Source organism: Triticum urartu, chromosome 5A (assembly GCF_056163025.1).
Source record: "Triticum urartu cultivar PI428250 chromosome 5A, HENAU_Tu73, whole genome shotgun sequence".
NCBI lineage: Eukaryota > Viridiplantae > Streptophyta > Magnoliopsida > Poales > Poaceae > Triticum > Triticum urartu.
In genome coordinates this window covers 653,980,294-654,001,422 of record NC_141877.1, presented here as the reverse complement: position 1 = coordinate 654,001,422, position 21,129 = coordinate 653,980,294, and the positions used below count along the sequence as shown (strand labels likewise).

The 21,129-nt window shown below is 51.3% G+C and overlaps 2 protein-coding genes and 1 pseudogene across 2 annotated transcripts; all 3 read left to right on the top strand.

The window, feature by feature from the left end:
- The first annotated feature begins 427 nt into the window (after positions 1-427).
- LOC147973803 (beta-amylase 2, chloroplastic-like) lies at positions 428-3,625 on the top strand. The gene is made up of 2 exons (XM_087522253.1): positions 428-1,257; positions 2,167-3,625. The coding sequence occupies exons 1-2, from the start codon at positions 689-691 to the stop codon at positions 3,281-3,283; spliced, it is 1,686 nt and encodes a 561-aa protein (XP_087378379.1). The 5' UTR covers positions 428-688; the 3' UTR covers positions 3,284-3,625.
- Positions 3,626-6,785: 3,160 nt separating this feature from the next.
- Positions 6,786-10,390, top strand: LOC147973802 (uncharacterized; annotated as a pseudogene).
- Positions 10,391-16,384: 5,994 nt separating this feature from the next.
- On the top strand, positions 16,385-19,127 carry LOC147973801 (E3 ubiquitin-protein ligase WAV3-like). The gene is made up of 2 exons (XM_087522252.1): positions 16,385-16,626; positions 16,757-19,127. Exons 1-2 carry the CDS (start codon positions 16,609-16,611, stop codon positions 18,959-18,961), a joined length of 2,223 nt encoding a protein of 740 aa, XP_087378378.1. The 5' UTR covers positions 16,385-16,608; the 3' UTR covers positions 18,962-19,127.
- The last annotated feature ends 2,002 nt before the right edge of the window (positions 19,128-21,129 follow it).

The following is a 21,129-nucleotide window of genomic DNA, read 5'->3' as shown; positions in this document are numbered from 1 at the left end:
ATCACACTGATCACTTTACCTTCACGGGATCTGTGCCTGCGCCGTCCAGCCGAGCCGGGCCGACCGACCACGTCCGATCTAATCCACCCATCCGTGGACGAGAAAAATACTCCCTCCCCGTACAGAAAAAATGGCCGACGCATTTTCCGCACACGGAAGCCGCAGGACATGGCGGGAAGTACAGCGAGAGAGACCGCCGAAACCGGGCCGGTGACACGCGTCGCGCATCGGGGCCTCCTCCGAGCCCGACGTGGCCGCGCGCGCCGCCCGCGCCGCCGCACACGTCGCTTCGAGGCCGGTTCACGCGTCGCCGTCCATTCCCCGGGCCTCCGCGCCCGCGCCGCACCGCCTCACGTTGCCCTCACCGGCGGAGCACGCGCCACGTCCACCTTTCGTCTCGCTATTTAAGCCCCCCGCCACCCCCCTCCATCGTCAGCCCCACCCATTTCCTTCCCTTCGGTCGAGGCAGGCCGCAGCAATAAATCTAGGTCCGGAGTCGACTCCGTTTCCACCCCATTCCCAGAACCATTCCGACCGGCGAACACATTCAATAAACCCCGTTCGCCCGTCCGGTTCTGTCGTCACCGGTGATCTGATCTGAGTTTGAGCAGCGTCCGTCCGTCCGTCGTCGTCCAAGCTCTCCGTCGCACGTGATCCGGCCCAGCCCGTCGTCGTCGTCGTCGTCCACATGGCCCTCAACCTGACCCACCAGACCGGCGCTGCAGGCATCGCGGCCACCCCGGCGCCGGGCGCGCGCGCTTCGGTGTTCGCGGCGGCCTCGCCCGCCGCCGCCGCCGCCGCCGCCAGCTCCGTCGTGGCGCAGGCGCAGGCGAGCAGCCTGAGGATGCAGACGCAGCTGGTGGAGCCCGCGCAGCCGCAGGCGCAGGAGATGTTCCAGGCCATGGCGCCCGACCAGCAGCCGCAGGGCGAGGCCGAGCACCCGGACGCGGGCGGCGAGGAGGCGCGCAAGGTGGGCGTGCCGGTGTTCGTGATGATGCCGCTGGACACGGTGCGCAAGGACGGCAGCGCGCTGAACCGGCGCAAGGCGATGCAGGCGTCCCTGGCGGCGCTCAAGAGCGCGGGCGCGGCCGGCATCATGGTGGACGTGTGGTGGGGCATCGCCGAGAGCGAAGGCCCCGGCCAGTACAACTTCGCCGGCTACATCGAGCTCATGGAGATGGCCAAGAAGGCCGGGCTCAAGGTGCAGGCCGTCATGTCTTTCCACCAGTGCGGCGGCAACGTCGGAGACTCAGTCAAGTACGTCGTGCTCTGCTCCCTCTTCTCCATCCACTCCTCTTTCTATCCAAGTCTAGTACACATATATATACGTACATGCATGCTCATCTTGATCATCCTTGCGTACATTCTTGTATTTTTCCATCATTCCATGTACTCTCAGCTGGAAATTACGGGGTAGACACGTACATGTGCAGTAGAAGCAAAGCCTGAATTAGATGGTGTTCTTGGATTTTGTGGTTCCATGGGCTTGCCATGTGCTGCCACCGCCCATTGCCATTAGTTTGTAGCCACTTGCACTTGCACTTGCAGTATCATGTGGTAGACAGACGCTATGATGAGTACAGTACTACGTATACAACTGTGTAGATGGGAGACCATTGAGGCAAACATAGTTAAGAAAAGAAAACTTGTTATCTTCTTCCTGGCGCTCATGGCAAAGCTTCCGTTGGCGATTTGAGTGCCAACGGACAAGTCGTGCCGTAGAAGTGACACGGGCTCGTTTCCCACGCACTTTCTCGAGCTGTAGGACGTGGACGGTCACAATTTCCCGGACCTCGTGATCTTGAAAAAATGAAAGAAAACTGGCCTCAAGTCAGACGACACGTAGAGCTTGGATAACGAAAAGTACTCCCTGCCCTGTGGACGGTGGCGCTTGCCCCCGTATGCACGTGTCCTGCCCACTCTGCATGTGATTTCTGACCACAACTATGTTTTTTTAAGTGAATTGTTACTCTCGTTGAATTTTTTTTCTGAGAAATTTTCAATCTGTTCATATCTATTCATCTTTAACCATGATAGACAGTACAACGGACATCGAAAATAATAAAAAATTACTGTTGCTCTTATAATGCTTCACACTCCACTAATTAGTAATTTGTTTCCAATATAATTGGTCAAATAGTTGACGTGTGTTGTGCATGGATGCAGCATACCACTTCCGAAATGGGTGACGGAGGAGATGGACCAGGACCAGGACCTGGCGTACACGGACAGGTGCGGCCGCCGGAACTACGAGTACATCTCGCTGGGCGCCGACGCGCTCCCGGCGCTCAAGGGCCGCACCCCCATCCAGTGCTACGCCGACTTCATGCGCGCCTTCCGCGACCACCTCGCGCCCTACATGGGCAACACCATCTGCGAGATCCAGGTCGGCATGGGCCCCGCCGGCGAGCTCCGCTACCCCTCCTACCCGGAGAGCAACGGCACCTGGTCCTTCCCCGGCATCGGCGAGTTCCAGTGCTACGACCGCTACATGCGCGCCAGCCTCAAGGCCGCCGCCGAGGCCGTGGGCAGGCCCGAGTGGGGCAACGCCGGCCCCGAGGACTCGGGCAGCTACAACCAGTGGCCCGAGGACACCGGCTTCTTCCGCCGCGACGGAGGATGGAACACCGACTACGGCCAGTTCTTCATGAGCTGGTACTCGCAGATGCTGATCGAGCACGGCGAGCGCATCCTCTCCGCCTGCTCCTCCGTCTTCACCGGCAGCACCGGCGTCAAGGTCTCCATCAAGGTGGCCGGCATCCACTGGCACTACGGCACCCGCTCCCACGCCCCCGAGCTCACCGCCGGCTACTACAACACCAGGAACCACGACGGGTACCTGCCCATCGCGCGCATGATCGCCCGCCACGGCGCCGTGCTCAACTTCACCTGCGTCGAGATGCGCAACCACGAGCAGCCGCAGGACGCGCAGTGCATGCCCGAGGCGCTCGTCAGCCAGGTGGCCGGCGCCGCCAAGGAGGCCGGCGTGGGCCTCGCCGGCGAGAACGCCCTGCCCAGGTACGACGAGACGGCGCACGACCAGGTGCTGGCCACCGCCGCCGAGAAGGCCGAGGAGGACCGCATGGTCGCCTTCACCTACCTCCGCATGGGCCCCGACCTCTTCCAGCCCGACAACTGGCGCCGCTTCGCCGCCTTCGTCAAGCGCATGACGGAGACCGGCGTCAGGGACGTGAGCCGGGAGCAGGTGGAGCGCGAGGCTCATAACGTCGCCCACGCCACCCAAGGCGTCATCCAGGAGGCCGCCGTCGCCCTCTGCAACTAATCAACTATGCATGCATATACATACATACGTACGTACGTACGTACCGTGATGATCCAAGGCGTGTACCGAACGAAGGTGGGAAGGAAACGTAGGGGGATCCATCGATCCATCGATCGGGTGACTTGGGAGTAGTTGCCGCGCCTGAAGCTTCGATGGCATGGCGATGCCGGTTTCGGCCTCGCTACCGACCTCGAAAGCTTGCAGGGGACTGATGTACTACTACGTACTAAGCTACCGCAGTAGCAGTGTTGCACTGTAAGATCGATACTCGAAAATGCTGTAACGCCTTGCTGTATCTGTTCCACTAAAGTGAAATCAATGAAGAACAGAGCTTGGCAACCACTCATTTCTTGTTGCTATCTTCTACTCTCTTCGTTCTATCTTCTACTCTTCGTCCGTCCCATAACTCTCTTCGTTCATACTCCCTCCGTTTCAAATTACTCGTTGTAGAAATGGATGTATCTCGAACTAAAATACATCTAAATACATTCATTTCTACGACGAGTAATTCGGAACGGAGAGGGTATAATATAAGATTCTTCGTTCATACTTCCTCCGTTTCAAATTACTCGTCGTAGAAATGGATGTATCTCGAACTAAAATACATCTAAATACATTCATTTCTACGACGAGTAATTCAGAACGGAGAGGGTATAATATAAGATCGTTTTACGGGCTGTTTGGGACTATATTTATGGAATGAAATGGAGGGAGTACCGCTTTGGAGCGGATTGTACTTTGAGTTGCCACGTCATCGTCTGACTGACTTAGCCTCTCATCAACCATACAATCTTCATCCAATGGTCTGCTTTACCCCTCACTTCCGTACATAAGAACTAAATATTTATGAAATGAAAAAAAAGTGATTTTGTGAACTGCTCTCTCTCACACACACATACACACATAATGTGGTGCATTTAGATTTGTCTAAAAATCTAACTTTAGAAATTTTAACCAAAGTTACAAAGAAAACTATTTATATCTGTAGTATGTACTAAATATATAAAATGTGAAACTACTTATAATGAAACTAATGATATATGCTTATCATTCTAAATGTAAATGTTTTTGTCCAAAGATTTAGAAAGTATGTGAGGTTTGACCTACTATATGCACTATAGAACGAAACGGAGGGAGTATGAAAGATGGAAAGTGAACACACAAATATCATTTTTTATTTCTCTTATTTCACAAATGTACGTGCATACATACATACGTACTATGATTTGTTGTAATACATGTATGTCGTAGTGTGTACCGAACGAAGGTGGGAAGGAAACATAGAGGGATCAATTGATCGATCGGGTGACTTGGGAGTAGTTGCCGCGCCTGAAGCTTCGATGGCATGGCGATGCCGGTTTTGGCGTTGCTACCTCGAAAGCTTGCAGGGCTGATGTACTACGTACTAAGCTGCCGCAGTAGCAGTGTTGCACTGTAAGATCGATACTTGAAAATGTTGTAAAACTTGCTGTATCTATTCCCCTAAAGTGAAATCATGAACAGAGCTTGGCGAGCACTAATTTGTTGCTATCTTCTACTCTCCTCGTCTCATAATATAATGTCAATATAAGATCGTTTTGCAAGCTAAATGTTTTAGCTTGCAAAACGATCTTATATTATGAGATGGAGGGAGTACAGTTTTGGAGTGGATGATCTGACTTTGAGTTGCCACATCATCGACTGAGTGACTTAGCCTCTCATCAACCATACAATCTTCATCCAATGGTCTGCTTTACCCCTCACTTCTCACTCCAAGAACTGCAGATTTACGGAATGAAAAAAAGTGATTTTTGCGAAATACTCTCTCTCTCTCTCTCAAACACGCGCACACACACACACATAATGTAGTGTGTATAGATTTTTTCAAAATCTAACTTTACAAATTTTAACGAAGATACAAAGAAAACTATTTATATCTATAGTACAGTGCACACTAAATTAAATTTTAAACTAGAGATTATTTCAAATAGACAATGTATAAGGCTTAGGTTTCGGGCACTTACATAATCATCTAGCAGCAAAGATTGGTGTCATGTGCATATTCAGAATGCATGGGCTTGCCATGTGCTGCCATCGCCCATTGCCATTAGTTTATAACCGTGTGAGGTATCATGGGACTATCAATATCCCCAAGTACTCAATGCATCAGCGATGTGCACGCCCCTAATGTCGAGAACCCCTTGGTTCTAAAACCCTGCTCAAGCGTCATCGTATGCTGAACTCCCCCGAGTGTGAAGGAGCAGATCGCCGGCACCCTTGGATCCTCGAGAGTTTGCTCGAAGGTAGAGAGGAACTCCACGGTGACGTTGCGGTATGTCGGGTAATGAAAGTCACTGAAAACTCACATGCCGACATTGTTCGCAAAGCCATGTGAAGTCACCGTGGAGCTCTTGGGACTCCAAGAACGCGTCACACTTCCACTTCGTGGGCGTCATCCCTCGGCTGTTCACTCCGTTGAAAGTCCTTGTTGACAGCAGCTCAAATTTGACTTCTCAAACGAATTGACCCCACATGGAAGTCTCTCTTCATCATCTTCTTCTTCCTTCCCCGGCTCACCTAGCCAGAGTTGTCTGTCTACGGTGACCGCGAGTGAGGTAGCTCGGACACGCGCAGCCTGCACAACACGAACAGATGCATCCACGCATGGCTAGCAAATACGCGCAACACGCACAAATGCGTATGCCGGAGGCTGTGCACGCACGCAAATGAACACATATCCTACCAGCGGCTGTGCACGCACACGCAGTATCAGCACACATACGCACAAGCACCATTAGCGCACGCGGCGACTGACATATAGTACTTCACCACGCAGGACGACGCCTCTTCACGCGCTCGTGGCACCCGACATGCGGGAGGTGTCGAAGCGCTCGAGTTCATGGTCCACGGCCACGGCAACGACACTAGTGCAAGCAGTCCGCCGTCGAGGTGGGTCGAACTGTGAATCGTCCAAATTCCTCGCCGCCGGCGAGATTCCTAAGCTGGCGAGGGTCACCGGATGTTGAGGGTTCTATTTTTTGCGGTCACCACATCAGGGGCGGCGGACGGCCGGCGGTGTGCTTCGCACAAGGCACATGAGTTTTACTCCGGACTTGTCACCGATCCTTTTAAATAAGAGAGTTGGGCTGGTTGTCAAACTTAGAAGAGGAGCATTTTCTCCTCTGTAAAGGTTTTAGGGATCGTGCAGCGAACTCCCAAAAAAGACGAGTTCAATTTTTTAAGGATTGGTTAGATGCACTTATATAGCAACTCAATGTCAGCAAATCCGCTCCGCCTAAATTTATCGATCATCCTTGATGTTGTGCATCCCTTAACGCGTACGTACAGAGGGAGCATTGGTTATTCTCTTGATTGATTGATTATTTCATGAAGTCGGGGTCGACAAGGAAGGCGCGCGCGTGGCCTGCACGATGATACACTGATACGTGTCCACGTCGCCTCGTTTTATATATGCACGAAATTCAACTTCCATTTCATTTCGTAGCAGCTTCAGCTTCAAGAGATGGAGATCCCTGAGCAGGTCCGTGCGTGCTAACCCTTTCTCTCTTTTTCATTCAGCTGATGAAAGAATTCTTCTCCAGATCAAGTTTCTCGATGCAAATTTGCCACCTCAAACCTGAAACCGTTCGTTTGTTTGTGCGTAGACCAATCCCTGCGCGGTCTGTCTCGGTGGCACGGGCGCCGGCGGTGGGCAGGCCATCTTCACGGCGGAGTGCTCCCACACGTTCCACTTCAGTTGCATCTCTGCCAGCGTCCGCCCGCTCTGCAACGCCGTTCCGGCGACCCACACCACCTCCACCTCCGCCGCCTCCGCCGGTGCGGCCGCAGATAGACACTCGTCCCGCTTTCCTCCGCTCGTGCATCATTCCCCCGCTCACCAGCCGCCGCATCGAACAAAACAGTTGTCGTCAAGACGCACAATGAATACCCGGCCGTCGCCAGGGATTCGTCCAGCGACAACTTCGCCGTGCTCGTTCACATCCAGGCTCCCAGGATGACCGACATCACGGCGGCCGGTGGCGACCCGCCGCGCGCGCCGGTGGACCTCGTGACGGTTCGGTTCTCGATGTGAGTCATAGTATGAGCGGGCAAAAATTGACGCTGTTGAAGCAGGCCATGCGGTTCGTCATCGCCAATCTCGGCCCCGACGACCGCCTCTCCGTCGTGTCCTTCAACATGAAGGCGCGCCGGGTGACCAGGCTCGTGCGCATGTCGGAGGCCGGCAAGGCCCTGTCCGTGAGCGCCGTGGAGTCCCTCACGGCGGGCGGCTGCACCGACATCGCCGAGGGGCTCCGTATGGCAGCCATGGTACTCGACCAGCGCCGACACAGGAATGCCGTCTCGAGCGTCATGCTCCTCTCCGATGGCCAGGACAACTACATCATGATGAGGCACCAGGAGTCGTCCGGCGTCCAGGCCAACGACTACGAGGACCTCGTCCCGACCACCTTCACGCGCACGTGTGCTGACGGTGAATGGTCAGTGCCAATCCACACTTTCGGCTTCGGCAATGACCACGACGCGGCCGCGATGTACATCATCGCCGAGGCTACAGGCGGCACGTTCTCGTTCGTCGAGAACGAGGCGGTGATCCAGGACGCGTTCGCACAGTGCGTCGGCGGGCTGCACTCTGTCGTGGTCCAGGAGGCTCGCATCGTTGTCGCGTGTGTGCACCCCGGGGTCCGTGTCATGTCGCTCAAGTCCGGCAGTTACGAGAGCCGCATCGACAAGGATGGCCGCGCCGCTACGGTCTGGGTCGGGGAACTATACGCTGATGAGGAGAGGCATTTCTTGCTGATCCTGACCGTGCCAAGAGCCGAAGCGACAGACGGTGACACCACCGCTCTGTTGAATGTGTCATTCAGCTACAGAGATGCGGCGACCGGCGCGGACGTGAGCGTGTCGGCCAAGGATACAGTGGTGGCGAGGCCGGAGCACGCGGCGGACGCGGAGCGGTCGGTGGAGGTTGAGTGGGAGCGTGTCCGGGTAGATGCGGCCGAGGACATCGTGGCGGCGAGGGCAGCAGCTCAGCGGGGCGAGCACCAAGAGGCGGCGGCGATACTCAAGAACCACCAACGTGCAGTGGCGCTGTCAGAGGCGGCGCGCGACGGCGCCCCCGTGACCGTGGCGCTAGAGGCCGAGCTGCAGGAGATGCGCAGGCACGTGTCGAACCGGCAGAGCTACGCGCTGTCGGGTAGGGCGTACATGCTCTCCGGCATGAGCGCACACCAGCAACAACGCGCTACCTCGAGGCAGATGAATCTGGTGGATGACATCTCGGTGGAATCTATGGCCGCACCGGCGGCGGCGCCGCCAGTAAAGTTGGCATCGAACGAGCCGACATTGTCGTACGCGACACCGGCTATGCGCGCCATGCTGCTGCGCTCGCGGAGGGCACGGGAGGCATCAGCCGAGCAAGGGCAGAAGCTACAAGCTGAAGAAAAATATGCAGGAGGCTCCGAACACGGTCAGCCTACGCCACCACTGACATCGTCGTGTCTGCGCTTGCCCACGCAGCTACGTCCGCCACCGCCGCCGCCACCCGTGCGTATCGGGCAGGCTGAGTCGCCTACGGTCGTCTTCGATGACGACGAGCAGGTTGGTCCAGCCTCTGGGCCACCAGCTGACAACCGGTCACCAGCCGCCGCGTCGAACGAAGCAGTTGTCGTCAAGACGCAGAGCGAGTACCCAGCCATCGCTAGGGATTCGTCCAGCGACAACTTCGCCATGCTCGTGCACGTCCAGGCTCCCGGGATGACCAAGATCATAGCGGCAGGTGGCGACACGTCGTGCGCGCCCGTGGACCTTGTGACAGTTCTTGACGTCGGTGGCAGCATGAGAGGGTACAAGTTGGCGCTGCTGAAGCAGGCCATGCGGGTCGTCATCGCCAATCTCGGCCCTGATGACCGCCTCTCCGTCGTGTCCTTCTCCTCCGTGGCGCGCCGCCGAACCAAGCTCACGCGCATGTCAGAGACCGGGAAGGCCTTGTCCGTGAGCGCCGTGGAGTCCCTCATGGCGGGCGGCGGCACCAACATTGCTGAGGGGCTCCGTGTGGCAGCCATGGTACTCGACCAACGTCGGCACAGGAACGCCGTCTCTAGCGTCCTGCTCCTCTCCGACGGCCCAGGGCCGTCCAGCGTCCAGGCCAACAATTACGAGGAGCTCATCCCGCCCGTCTTCGCGCACACGGGCGTTGACTGTGAATGGTCAACACCGATCCACACGTTCGGCTTCGGCAACGACCACGACGCGGCCGCGATGCACGTCATCGCCGAGGCGACGGGCGGCACGTTCTCATTCATCGAGAACGAGGCGGTGATCGAGGACGCGTTCACCCAGTGCATCGGCAGGCAGCTCTCTGTCATGGTCCAGGAGGCTCGCATCGCCGTCGCGTGCGTGCACGCCGGGGTCCGCGTCATGTCGGTCAAGTCTGGCAGTTATGAGAGCCGCATCGACGAGGACGGCCGCGCCGCCACGGTCTGGATCGGGGAACTCTACGCCGAGGAGGAGAGGCGTTTCTTGCTGTCTCTGGCCGTGCCAAGAGCTGAAGCAACAAACGGCGACACCGCTACTCTGGTGAAAGTGGTGTTCAGCTACAGAAACGCGGCGACCGGCGCGGGCGTGAGCGTGACAACGGAGGACACAGTGGTGGCGAGGCCGGAGCACGCGCCGAACGCATCGGAGCGGTCGGTAGAGGTGGAGCGGGAGCGCATCCGGGTGGAGGCGGCAGAGGACTTCGCCGCGGCAAGGGCAACGGCGGAACGGGGCGACCACCGAGAGGCGGTGAAGATACTCAACAACCGGCAGTGTGCAGTAGCGCTGTCACAGTTGTCGCGCGACGACGACCCCGTGATCATGGCGCTGGAGGCCGAGCTGTGGGGGATGTGCAGGTGCGTGGCGAACCGGCGGCAAATTTGACAAAATGAACTGCTTTGAAAAAAAATTCATCCAAGTGACCGTTTTGAGTGGCGCCACACCCTACGGTGCAGCGCCCAGTTCGCAGGCGTTGCACGTCTGTCCAGCGTGGCACCCCGGGCCCCATTCCTAGTTGTGCAGCGCCTAGCTGAAAGGAGCTGCACTATCTTATATAAAACTGTTGTAACTTTTAATCCGTGTATCCGATGAAAACGTGCCTTACATGAATGTTGTGCATTTTTCTGTGCTCTACGCAATGGTGGCATTTTCATCTATGTTAGGATCAATTTGCTTGATGAAAACTCTGTGGCAAAAGTGCATCATAATATAAATGACAGAATCTGTTAAAATTTGCAAACTTGGCTTGATGATATCCATTGACCTATAGCCCTTATTCATTTGCATCCTACATGAGTTTTGCACTACGCAATGTGTACTTTCACACCATGCCTGTCCTTGCCATGTTAATCATCTTTAACATGTTCATTTCGTGCATCTAAGTGACTAACATGATATAAATGAACTTCTACCCCTAAAAGTTGCATTTTGTAAGATTCATAGTAATTAATCCTGGCATCATATGAATATGATCTAATTATGGAAGTTGGAAAATCGATCTTATGTCTACTTTATGTCTGATACGGGCATGGCACCATCAATTGTTAATGCTATCGAAGCTAAGCCAGTTAAGGAGAGAAGCCATTGGAAAATAATGTCATGCATGCGGTCAGATTGCATCAAGGAAACGATGGTCATGTACGTCAGTTGTGTGGATCGAGAATAAATTCTGTAATTAGCAGACCAAAGATCAACGAAGTGTTGCATGCATTAGATTCAAGACGAAGAGACGTGCATGGTCATGTACGCATAGTATGACCAGATTTGGACTATAAGAAAAACATGGCGTGGGGAGGATCATCATGGGGCAGTTTTGGTTTATTCGTGAGTTATGAGACATACTGAAAACATCCGAGTTTCGGGCGACCATATCTTGTATATCATCTGTGATTTTTCTATCGTGAAAATTTACTAGTAACGGAGGGTTGATCATCACATCAACACCTACGTGCTGATCCAAGGGGATCATTATTTTTATTCATGTATTTTCATACGTGGGTGAAAATTATTCTTGGAGGTTGCAAGGAGGAACAAGAAGACAGACTGTTGATCAAGCATCGCCGTGAAAGACCGGGCCATCTACACGCACAAATTAGCGTCTCGCTAGTCCGTGCCTCATCAATGTCCATGTCATTTTCGTACCCACTAAATATTTGCATCACTATGTTGTTGGGACACTAAAGTACCTAAGGCAATATTATACTAGATTAACACGTTAATTTCACCAAGTCACTGGATGTCAATAGAACTTTGCATTTTGTAAAGATATATACTTATATACTCTTAAAATTTAACACTTATAATGTTTGTTGTCAGTAGCAAGAGCACATGTTCTTTGATTTGACCTCAGCTTTTAGGCTACTGAAAAAATATGTAGTTGCTTGTATTGCGTACTGCTATATATATAGGGTATAAGGTCGGTACAGAGTGAGTCGGTTTGAACTTGATAGCTTAGGACACCCTAGTGCTAACTAGGATGACAAAACAGAATTAGCAGAAAAACTAGTTGTTGGTGCTACTAGCTGGAAGTCAGAAGGCTTATCTTACTAGAATAATGAAAAACAAAGTTTAGCTAGCAGGAAAACTAAACCGATCTGCCCAAAATTCTAAATGGAAAACATATCAAGTTCATGCCAAGGGGTTTGGTAAAACTCAAGATATGAACATGTTTTGTGAAAACACGTGTGGTATACTGAAAGTAGACATGGAGATGCTCAAATTCATATATAAAGTTATTCCATATGAAGCACAGTTGATTTACTATGCATTTTACAAAATGCGAAGTTCTCTTGACATCGAGGGACTTGGTGAAATTCATAAGTGTTAATCTGGTAGAATATTGCCTTAGGTACTTTAGTGTCTCAAAAACATAGTGATGCAAATATTTAGTGGGTATGAAAATTACATGGAGATAAAGTAGACATAAGATTTTCCAACTTTCATAGTTAGCTCATATTCATATGATGCCAAGATTAATTACTATGGATCTTACAAAATGCAACTTTCTGTAACAGAAGTTCATTTATATCATGTCAGTCACTTACATGCAATAAATGAACATGTTAAAGATGATTAACATGGCAAGGATAGGCATGGCGTGAATGTACACATTATGTAGTGCAAAACTCATGTAGGATGCAAATGCATAAGAGCTATAGGTCAATGGATATCATCATGCCAAGTTTGTAAGTTTTAACAGATTCTGACAGTTATATTATGATGCACTTTTTCCACAGAGTTTTCATCAAGAAAATTGATCCTAACATAGATAAAAATGCCACCATTGCGTAGAACATAGAAAAATGCACAACATTGATATAAGGCACGTTTTCATCGGATACACGGATTAAAAGTTATAACGGTTTTAATATAAGATAGTGCAGCTCCTTTCAGCTAGGCGCTGCACTACACTGTGCAGCTCCTTTCAGCTAGGCGCTGCACAACCAGGAGTGGGGCCCGGGGTGCCACGCTGGACAGACTTGCAACGCCTGCGAGCTAGCCGCTGCACCGTAGGGTGTGACGCATTCGTGTCGGGCGCCACTCAAAACGGTCAGCTGAGTGAATTTTTTTGCAACGCAATTTATTTTGTGAAATGTTTTCGTTCACAGGTCAAAATTGTCAAATTTGCCCAAACCGGCAGAGATACGAGCAGTTGGGTCCGCCGTACATGCTTTAGTTAACAGCATGTTCGATGCATGCGGTCCATTGATCCAAACATCCCAGACCTCCTCAGTCTTTACTCGTCTTCGTCATTGGATGCCATCAAGTATTCTGGCCCAAATATCTCAACCATGACTTTTGTGTATGGTTTTTTTAGGAAAAGGTTAGGATTTTGTCGTGTATTTTTATTGATTTTCAAATAACAAATACAAAGTCAAGTATTCAAAAGGAAAAAAAGAAACTATACAGACATGTGAATAAATAATATAGCTAGAGGAAAGAAGAGAGAAAAAAATATAAACAACAAAAGGGGGATACAAAACGGAAATGCATATCAGCTCTCGGGTGCTACACCCCTCTATATTCAAAAATAATTTAGTAATTCAAAAAAAGTCAAAAAATCCTGAAACTTTTTATGGAATCTAACATGACCAAGTATTGCACTCGTATAAAAAGATTAAATAGGGAATGACTTTTATTGTATCCAGATCCAAAGATTTCCTAGAAAATGCTAGATACAAGTATACTACTCATGCTATATTGTGGTCATAAATTTATTTTTTTTTGCCATGGAGTCAACGAGAATAATTCCTTGGCCAAACTTTTTATATGAGTACAATACCTAGTCATATTTGGTTCAAAAATATATTCACGATTTTTTGAATTTTTTTGAATTATTAAATTATTTTTGAATATAGGGGGGTGGAGCACCCGAGTGCTCCTAATCCGCTTCCGATACAAAATCCCTACTAAACAAGAGCATCAACCCAGGCTTCAAGGTTGGAAAAAAAATTCTCGTGGCCCGGTGGACTAGCCACTGAAGCTCATTCTTGATTTTTCTTGTGCAAGTGTATAGGCTTGGAGGGATCCTTTTGAAAATCCAACCATTTCAGGTAGTCCAGATGGCCCAGGCAGCAAGGATGATGACCTCCAAAGCGAAAGGCAAGTCTATATGAGTTTTCATATCATTGATATCCATTTGTATGGCCTGATATAGGGGAGCCTAGTTGGGACAAAGGTAGGACCAGCAAACCCTAGCGAAGGGGCAACGAAAAAAGAGGTGATCTCTTGTTTCAAGCTCATGCAGATGACATAACAAACAAGAGTATTCCTCCAGGGAGAAATTCTTGCGTTGTAACATGGCCCTGGTGCTTAGTTTGTTGTTAATGAGCAGCCAGGAAAAATAATATAATGATTTAGTTAACAGCATGTGTGCCAAAACCGTTTAGTAACTGGTAGAACATCATGCTCACCCATGAGAATCTTGTATATGTTGTTGACTTTGTAAGTGGTTCCATCTGCTGGACATTGCAACAAATCATGATATGTGTGAAGGTCAATCTCACAAGTTGGAGAAGAAAATTAACTTGTGCAAATGCCTCTTTAGAGAGAGGTAGATGGAAAAGATCATCCTGGCTCCATAACTGGCTAATAGAAATTTGATCAGTCTTGGCAAAGGGAGTGCAGATGAGGCCAAAATTTGAGTATAAGGCTGACCATTCCAAGTATCAGTCCAGAATTGGATAGAGGTACCATTGAGTACAGTGCAGTTGGCCATGTTTTCGTAGATATGCATTAGTTTGAGACAATCTCTCCACCAAAAAAGAAGCAGCAGCAGGCTGATCAACATGTTGCACATTGGCATGGTATGCTTCCCAGACCAAGTGGCCCCATGGTATATCATGATGATTGAAGAACTTATGGAGCATCTTCATCAGCAGACTATTGTTTTGTAACTGTAAATTGAGGATCCCTAATCCACCCTGCTCTTTAGGTTTGCATACTAGCTCCCATGCTGCCGCCAAAAGGGAGGACTCTTTCTTTCCAAATCTTTCCCTCTCCAAAACAAATGTCTCCCATATTTGTCAACTTAAGTAATAATGCCTTTATAAAAAGAAGAAAACTCATAAGGAAGGTGGGTAATGAAGATAGGAAATAATTGACCATCAGCAGCCTCCCATCATAACTCAGGTAGTCAGAGCACACACTGAGTCTTTTTTGAATTCTCTCAATAATATACATGAAGTGTTCCATTTTGGGCTTTCTTATGCTGAGAGGAGCTCCCAGGTAGGTGAAGGGGGATTGAGCTATAGAGCACCCCAGAATGCCAGTCCGAGCATGAACCTCCTCTTCTGATACATGTATAGGAATCAGGTTTGATTTGTCATAATTTGCTTTTGAGCCCAGAAGCTCTAGAGAAGGAATCAATTCGGAGTTTAAGCTGGGACAGTTGGGTTGAACAAGCTGACAAGATGATGAGGATGTCATCAACATATTTAACAATGGGAAAATTTGGACATGAGGCAAAATTAATAGGTCTTTGTATTAAATTCTCCTGCACGACATCATTGAGAATAGTTTGCAGGAAATCATCTGCCACCACAAATAATAGTGGGGAAAGAGGACCCCTCTTTCACATTTTAAGTAGGCAGAACGGGGCCTAGTTGAGCCGCCGCCGTCTTGAAGAAATAATTTAACAAAAACTCGAAGAAAGATCAAAAAACGAAGCCCTCCCATCGGCTACGGCCGAGATCCACTCCGCTCCTATGGTCCTAAAGCCACCGCAGACGAGCCAGGCCAACGACGACGCCGGCAAAAGGCAAAGGAACCCTATCTTTTTAGAAAGGCGGCGGCTGTAGCAAAGAAGAGCTTGGTCAAACTTTGAAAGTATTTATTCATAAAAAAAACTTAGAAAACATTGACTTTTTGATTGAATTTATATATGCCACCTGTTTTGGGCAGGACGAAGGTAGTAATAGTTGTTTCATTCGTTTTTTTTTACGAAAACACTAACGCCCACATGTATAGTAACATTGCAACTCGTCCACATGTCTGGATTATCGTCCAGTTAAGTTTGCACGAATCTTAACACATCGAGGCAATTTTCGTGTGCCACGTAGCACAAGGCTGGTGTGTGGGCGTTAGAGAGGTCGCCCACATGCCCCACAACACGCGGTTGCCAGCTGCGCTGTGTGGGCGAACTAGTTTCTGCCCACATAGTCACCACCTAGTCCATGCGCGTGTGGGCGAACTGCTTTTCGCCCACACGACAGTCGTATGTTGTTGGATGGCAACTGCAGTTGCGCGTATATGACAATTAGGCAAACACACATGGCAATTCTACTATTCGCCCATACATAGCCCGTGTGGGCTGCCTCCAGCTTATACCATACACGCTGTATGGGCGAATGCTTTTTATGCCACACGTATGGTGGGTATCGCTGTCTTTTTTTAATGCAACGAGCAAAACGAAATGCCCCATCTCGTCGTCTGGTAGCACAAAGTCATTTCCGCGAACATGTCGTGTAAATTCCAGTTCCGGATAATACCTTCCCCAAAAACAATGGGAATGATAACCTCAGTTTCATCGACCGTCCTTGTCCTTCTCCACTTTTCTAAGACGGTGAAGCAGACGACGTACTGAATGACCATATTTCTTCCGCGAAGTTCAGCAAGTTCACATTATTTAGGCGTTTGGGTCAGGGTCAAGCACGACGAACGTGACCTCCACGGCGGAAATTAACACTGCTACAATTATTTTCCTTCCCGACGAAGCATCTGCCTCGTTTTATGTCGCCGCTGCCCTGCTGACTTGTTCGTCTCAGTTTCCACAGCAGCTTGCAGTCGCAGAGATGGAAGCCCCTGACCAGGTAATCAAATGAATCATGAAGATTGCAATTTTTGTGTTCATCAGTTCATCTTCATCATCGATTTGATTGATATATTTCGCTCGTCAATCATCACGGCATCTGAATCATGTGTTTGTTTGTGCGTGCGCAGGAGAATCCTTGCGCCATCTGCCTCGGCGGCATGGCCGCCGGCGGCGGGCAGGCCACCTTCACGGCAGAGTGCTCACACACCTTCCACTTCAATTGCATCTCCGCCAGCGTCGCGCACGGCCACCTCGTCTGCCCGCTCTGCAACGCGCGCTGGCGAGAGCTGCCGTTCCTAAGACCCACCGCGCCGGTGCCGCAGCCGCAGCCGCGTACGCTGCCTAGGCTGGGTCGTCCCGTTCCCATGCACGCCGTGCAGCCTCCGAGCGAGCCCATAGCATCGCCTCCTCTCATGCACGGCGGGATGCCTCCGTTCCCAGCGCAGGTACCGCTGCCGCCGCACGGGCATATCATGCAGCATCACCAGCCGCCGCCGCCGCCGCCGGATGCGCAAATCATGCAGCATCACCAGCCGCCGCCGCACGTGCACACCGTCCAGCATCATCAGCCGCCGCCCGAGCCTGCGGTCGTCTTCGACGACGACGAGCAGGTGGAGCCGGCCTCCGGGCAGCCAGCTGACAGCACACCGGCAGCTGCGTCGAACGGGGCAGTGGTCGTCAAGACGCACGCCGAGTACTCGGCCGTCGCCCGGGACTCGTCCAGCGACAACTTCGCCGTGCTCGTGCACGTCAAGGCTCCACCGATGGCCAACACCGTGGCGGCCGGCAGCGACAAGCCGCCGCCGCGCGCGCCGCTGGACCTCGTGACGGTGCTCGACGTCAGCGGCAGCATGAGCGGCCACAAGCTGGCGCTGCTGAAGCAGGCCATGCGGTTCGTCATCGACAACCTTGGCCCCGACGACCGCCTCTCCATCGTGTCCTTCTCCTCCGAGGCGCGCCGGCTGACCAGGCTCACGCGCATGTCGGACGCCGGGAAGGCACTGGCCGTGAGCGCCGTGGAGTCCCTCGTGGCGCGCGGCGGCACCAACATCGCCGAGGGGCTCCGCACGGCCGCCAAGGTGCTCGACGAGCGCCGGCACAGGAACGCCGTCTCCAGCGTCGTGCTCCTCTCCGACGGCCAAGACACCTACACCATGATGAGGCGCCGTGGATCGTCTGGCGTCCAGGCCAACAACTATGAGGAGCTCGTCCCGCCCTCCTTCGCGCGCACTGGCGCTGACGGTGAGTGGTCCGCGCCGATCCACACCTTTGGCTTCGGCAACGACCACGACGCGGCCGCGATGCACGTCATAGCCGAGGCGACAGGCGGCACGTTCTCGTTCATCGAGAAAGAGGCTGTGATCCAGGACGCGTTCGCGCAGTGCATAGGCGGCCTGCTCTCCGTCGTGGTCCAGGAGGCGCGCATCGCCGTGTCGTGCGTGCACCCCGGCGTTCGTGTCGTGTCCGTCAAGTCCGGCCGTTACGAGAGCCGCGTCGACGAGGACGGCCGCGCTGCGTCTGTTCGAGTTGGGGAGCTCTACGCCGACGAGGAGAGGCGTTTCTTGCTGTTCCTGGCCGTGCCAAGAGCCGAAGCGACAGACGGCGACACCACTGCTCTGGTGAAAGTGGTCTTCAGCTACAGAAACGCGGCGACCGGCGCGGAGGTGAGCGTGACGGTCGAGGACACGGCGGTGGCGAGGCCAGAGCACGCGCCGAGCGCGTCGGAGCGGTCGGTGGAGGTGGAGCGGGAGCGCATCCGGGTGGAGGCGGCAGAGGACATCGCGGCAGCGAGGGCGGCGGCGGAGCGGGGCGAGCACCAGGAGGCGGTGGAGATCCTTGAGAACCGTCAGCGAGCGCTGGAGCAGTCGGAGGCGGCAGGGGACGGCGACCCCATGATCATGGCACTGGGGGCCGAGCTGCAGGAGATGCGCGAGCGCGTGTCGGACCGGCAGAGCTACATGCGGTCGGGCCGGGCGTACATGCTGGCCGGCATGAGCGCGCACCAGCAGCAGCGCGCCACCTCCAGGCAGATGCTGGAGCCGGAGGAGCAGCAGACGTTGATGAGGGCGCGGAATGGTGGACCGAGGAGGATGATCAGAAGAGGAGTGGGGTCGATCGCGGGGGGATATAGGGCGGCGGCGCCAGTGGCCGAGGCGTCCAACGAGGCGACGATGTCGTACGCGACGCCGGCCATGCGCGCCATGCTGCTGCGCTCGCGTGTGGCGCGGGGGGCGTCGACCGAGCAAGGACAGCAGGAGGAGCAGCCGCCCATGGCCGGAGAAGAAGATGCCGGGAGCTCCGAAGTGAAGATCCAAGCCCCAAAGGAGACGTAACCAGTAGCCATTCTGCATACGAGCTATCATTTCGAGCGAGTTTGGACTTGGAATAATTTTATTGCTTTTTTATATACTGGGACAAATTTGGTGAGTGTTTCTCCTGTGTAACTACTACCTGAGTGTTTTACAGGGACGCATAAAAGTTTGTTTCTTTTCTGAAACACCACCTGAAGAGTTGTGGAAAACAAATCTTTTTGGGGTAAACTCGAATGCAAATCTCATGAACACTATTAAAATTCATGAAAACTTGAAAACATATCTGGGACACTAAAGAAACATGACTCTTTCTCTAGAAAAATGGAATGCCTTTTAGAATTATCTGAACTTTTTTACAAAAAACTATGCAAACAATTTTAGTTACATAAATATTTTGAAACATACATAACACTTTCTCTACGTGAAAGTTATATAAAAATAGAAAACATTTCTACATTTGCATGGCCATTTTTTCAAATATGACAAGACTTTCTAAAATCACATGAGCATTTTTTGAAATGTGCAATTTCTTTAAATGTTTACACTTTTATAACATTTAAAGAACACAATTAAAAATTTATTTCATTTTCCAAAATGTGCAAAAAAATAAAATAGGTGAATGCTAATATAAATACCAACAGCTCTTTTTCCTAAAATACGTAAATGGGTTTTGCATTGAAAGCATTTATTTTATTTTCTAAAATTATAAGGAAATAAAAGTTAACAGATAAAGAAAAATAAAATAAAGCCATGGGCGAGTATGCCAAACACTTTAATTGGTCGGTCCAATCTCTAAAGTTGTAGTCGGTGCGGCCAATGATTGTTGTTGTTAGTCCTTTCTACTTTGGTCTAGAGGAGATAGTTAGTAAGATTGAGTAATACTCTCTCCATCCTAAAACAAGTGTCGCTAATTTAGTACAAAATCAACTACACTTATTGCGAGGGAGGGGGGGAGGGGGGGGGGGTAAAATACTTGTTAGGCAAATAATCTTTCCATCTCAAAACGAGTGTCGTTAATTTAGTACAAAATCAAGTACACTTATTTCTTGAGCGGGCGGGGTAGGGGGGAGGTGCTTTAAAACATTTGATTTGCTTCATTGAGCCGGGGCATCACACATCAGCTTAGGGTGTTGTTTCTACAATCGTTGTCCTTCAAAGACGAGAACCCACTAAAACTACTGGACATGCCCCTTTTGTTGTAAACTTTGTTTGACACTCATTGGATCAAATATGACATTTCTAAGAGCATCAACAGCCAGACATAGCAAATATAACCCCTTAAGCGTCCGCGGACGCGTCCGGTCAGTGATCGGCAGTGGCGGATGTAGAGAGTGAACAGGGTGGGCCGTGCCCATCCAAGGGTTTTTTTCAATAGCTTAATATCATAGGACAAAAGTTAAAATATTATGAAAAAGCTATTTTTATGAACAGTTATACTATTGGCCAACCCTGGGCCCATTAGGCTATATCCATTACTGGTGACCGGGCGTGTCCATTTTAAACCCCTATTTATCCGTCCGTGCAATCACACTCCTTATTTTCATTCTCATATGTCTGGTCACTTGCATGTGATTGGTGGAGATGAAGGGAGAGAAAGAAAATAATGAATAAATAAAGAGAAAATGTGGTCCGGGTAGGGTTGCGTCCTTTGGCGGACTGTCGTGCTTGCCCGGGCGCGTCCGCGAGCCCTCATATCCTCTCTACATTTGAGATGAGTATGAGGGTTTGCAGACAGCTCGGACGTATAGGGATGATATGAGGGGTCCGGTTGGATCCTTTTTTCCTTTTCTCTCATATTCGGTCATTGACCGGGCGCGTCCGCGGGCGTATGAGAGTTTGGTTTGACGTGTCCGGCTATAGATGCTCTAACTGATCCCTATAACCGGTTAGAGGAGTAAAAATTTGATTTTACTTCTGCAATCGGCACCAAGCCGATCCTCAATCAACGCTAGTGGAAGATAAATTATTCTCAGCGACGCAGCGCCTCCTTATATTTACTAAACCGCTCAACAGTTGAGTAAAAAAATCCTCTTTCCTTTGCTGCCTCCCCAGCCCCACTGCCACACCGCATCGATGCCGTCGCTGCCCTCGCACCTTTGCCGGCCACCACACGCCACTGCAGATGCTCCATAGGCTATGACTGCCGCCGCCACCGGATTTGGCGCTTCCCGTCACCAGTGACTGTGCCT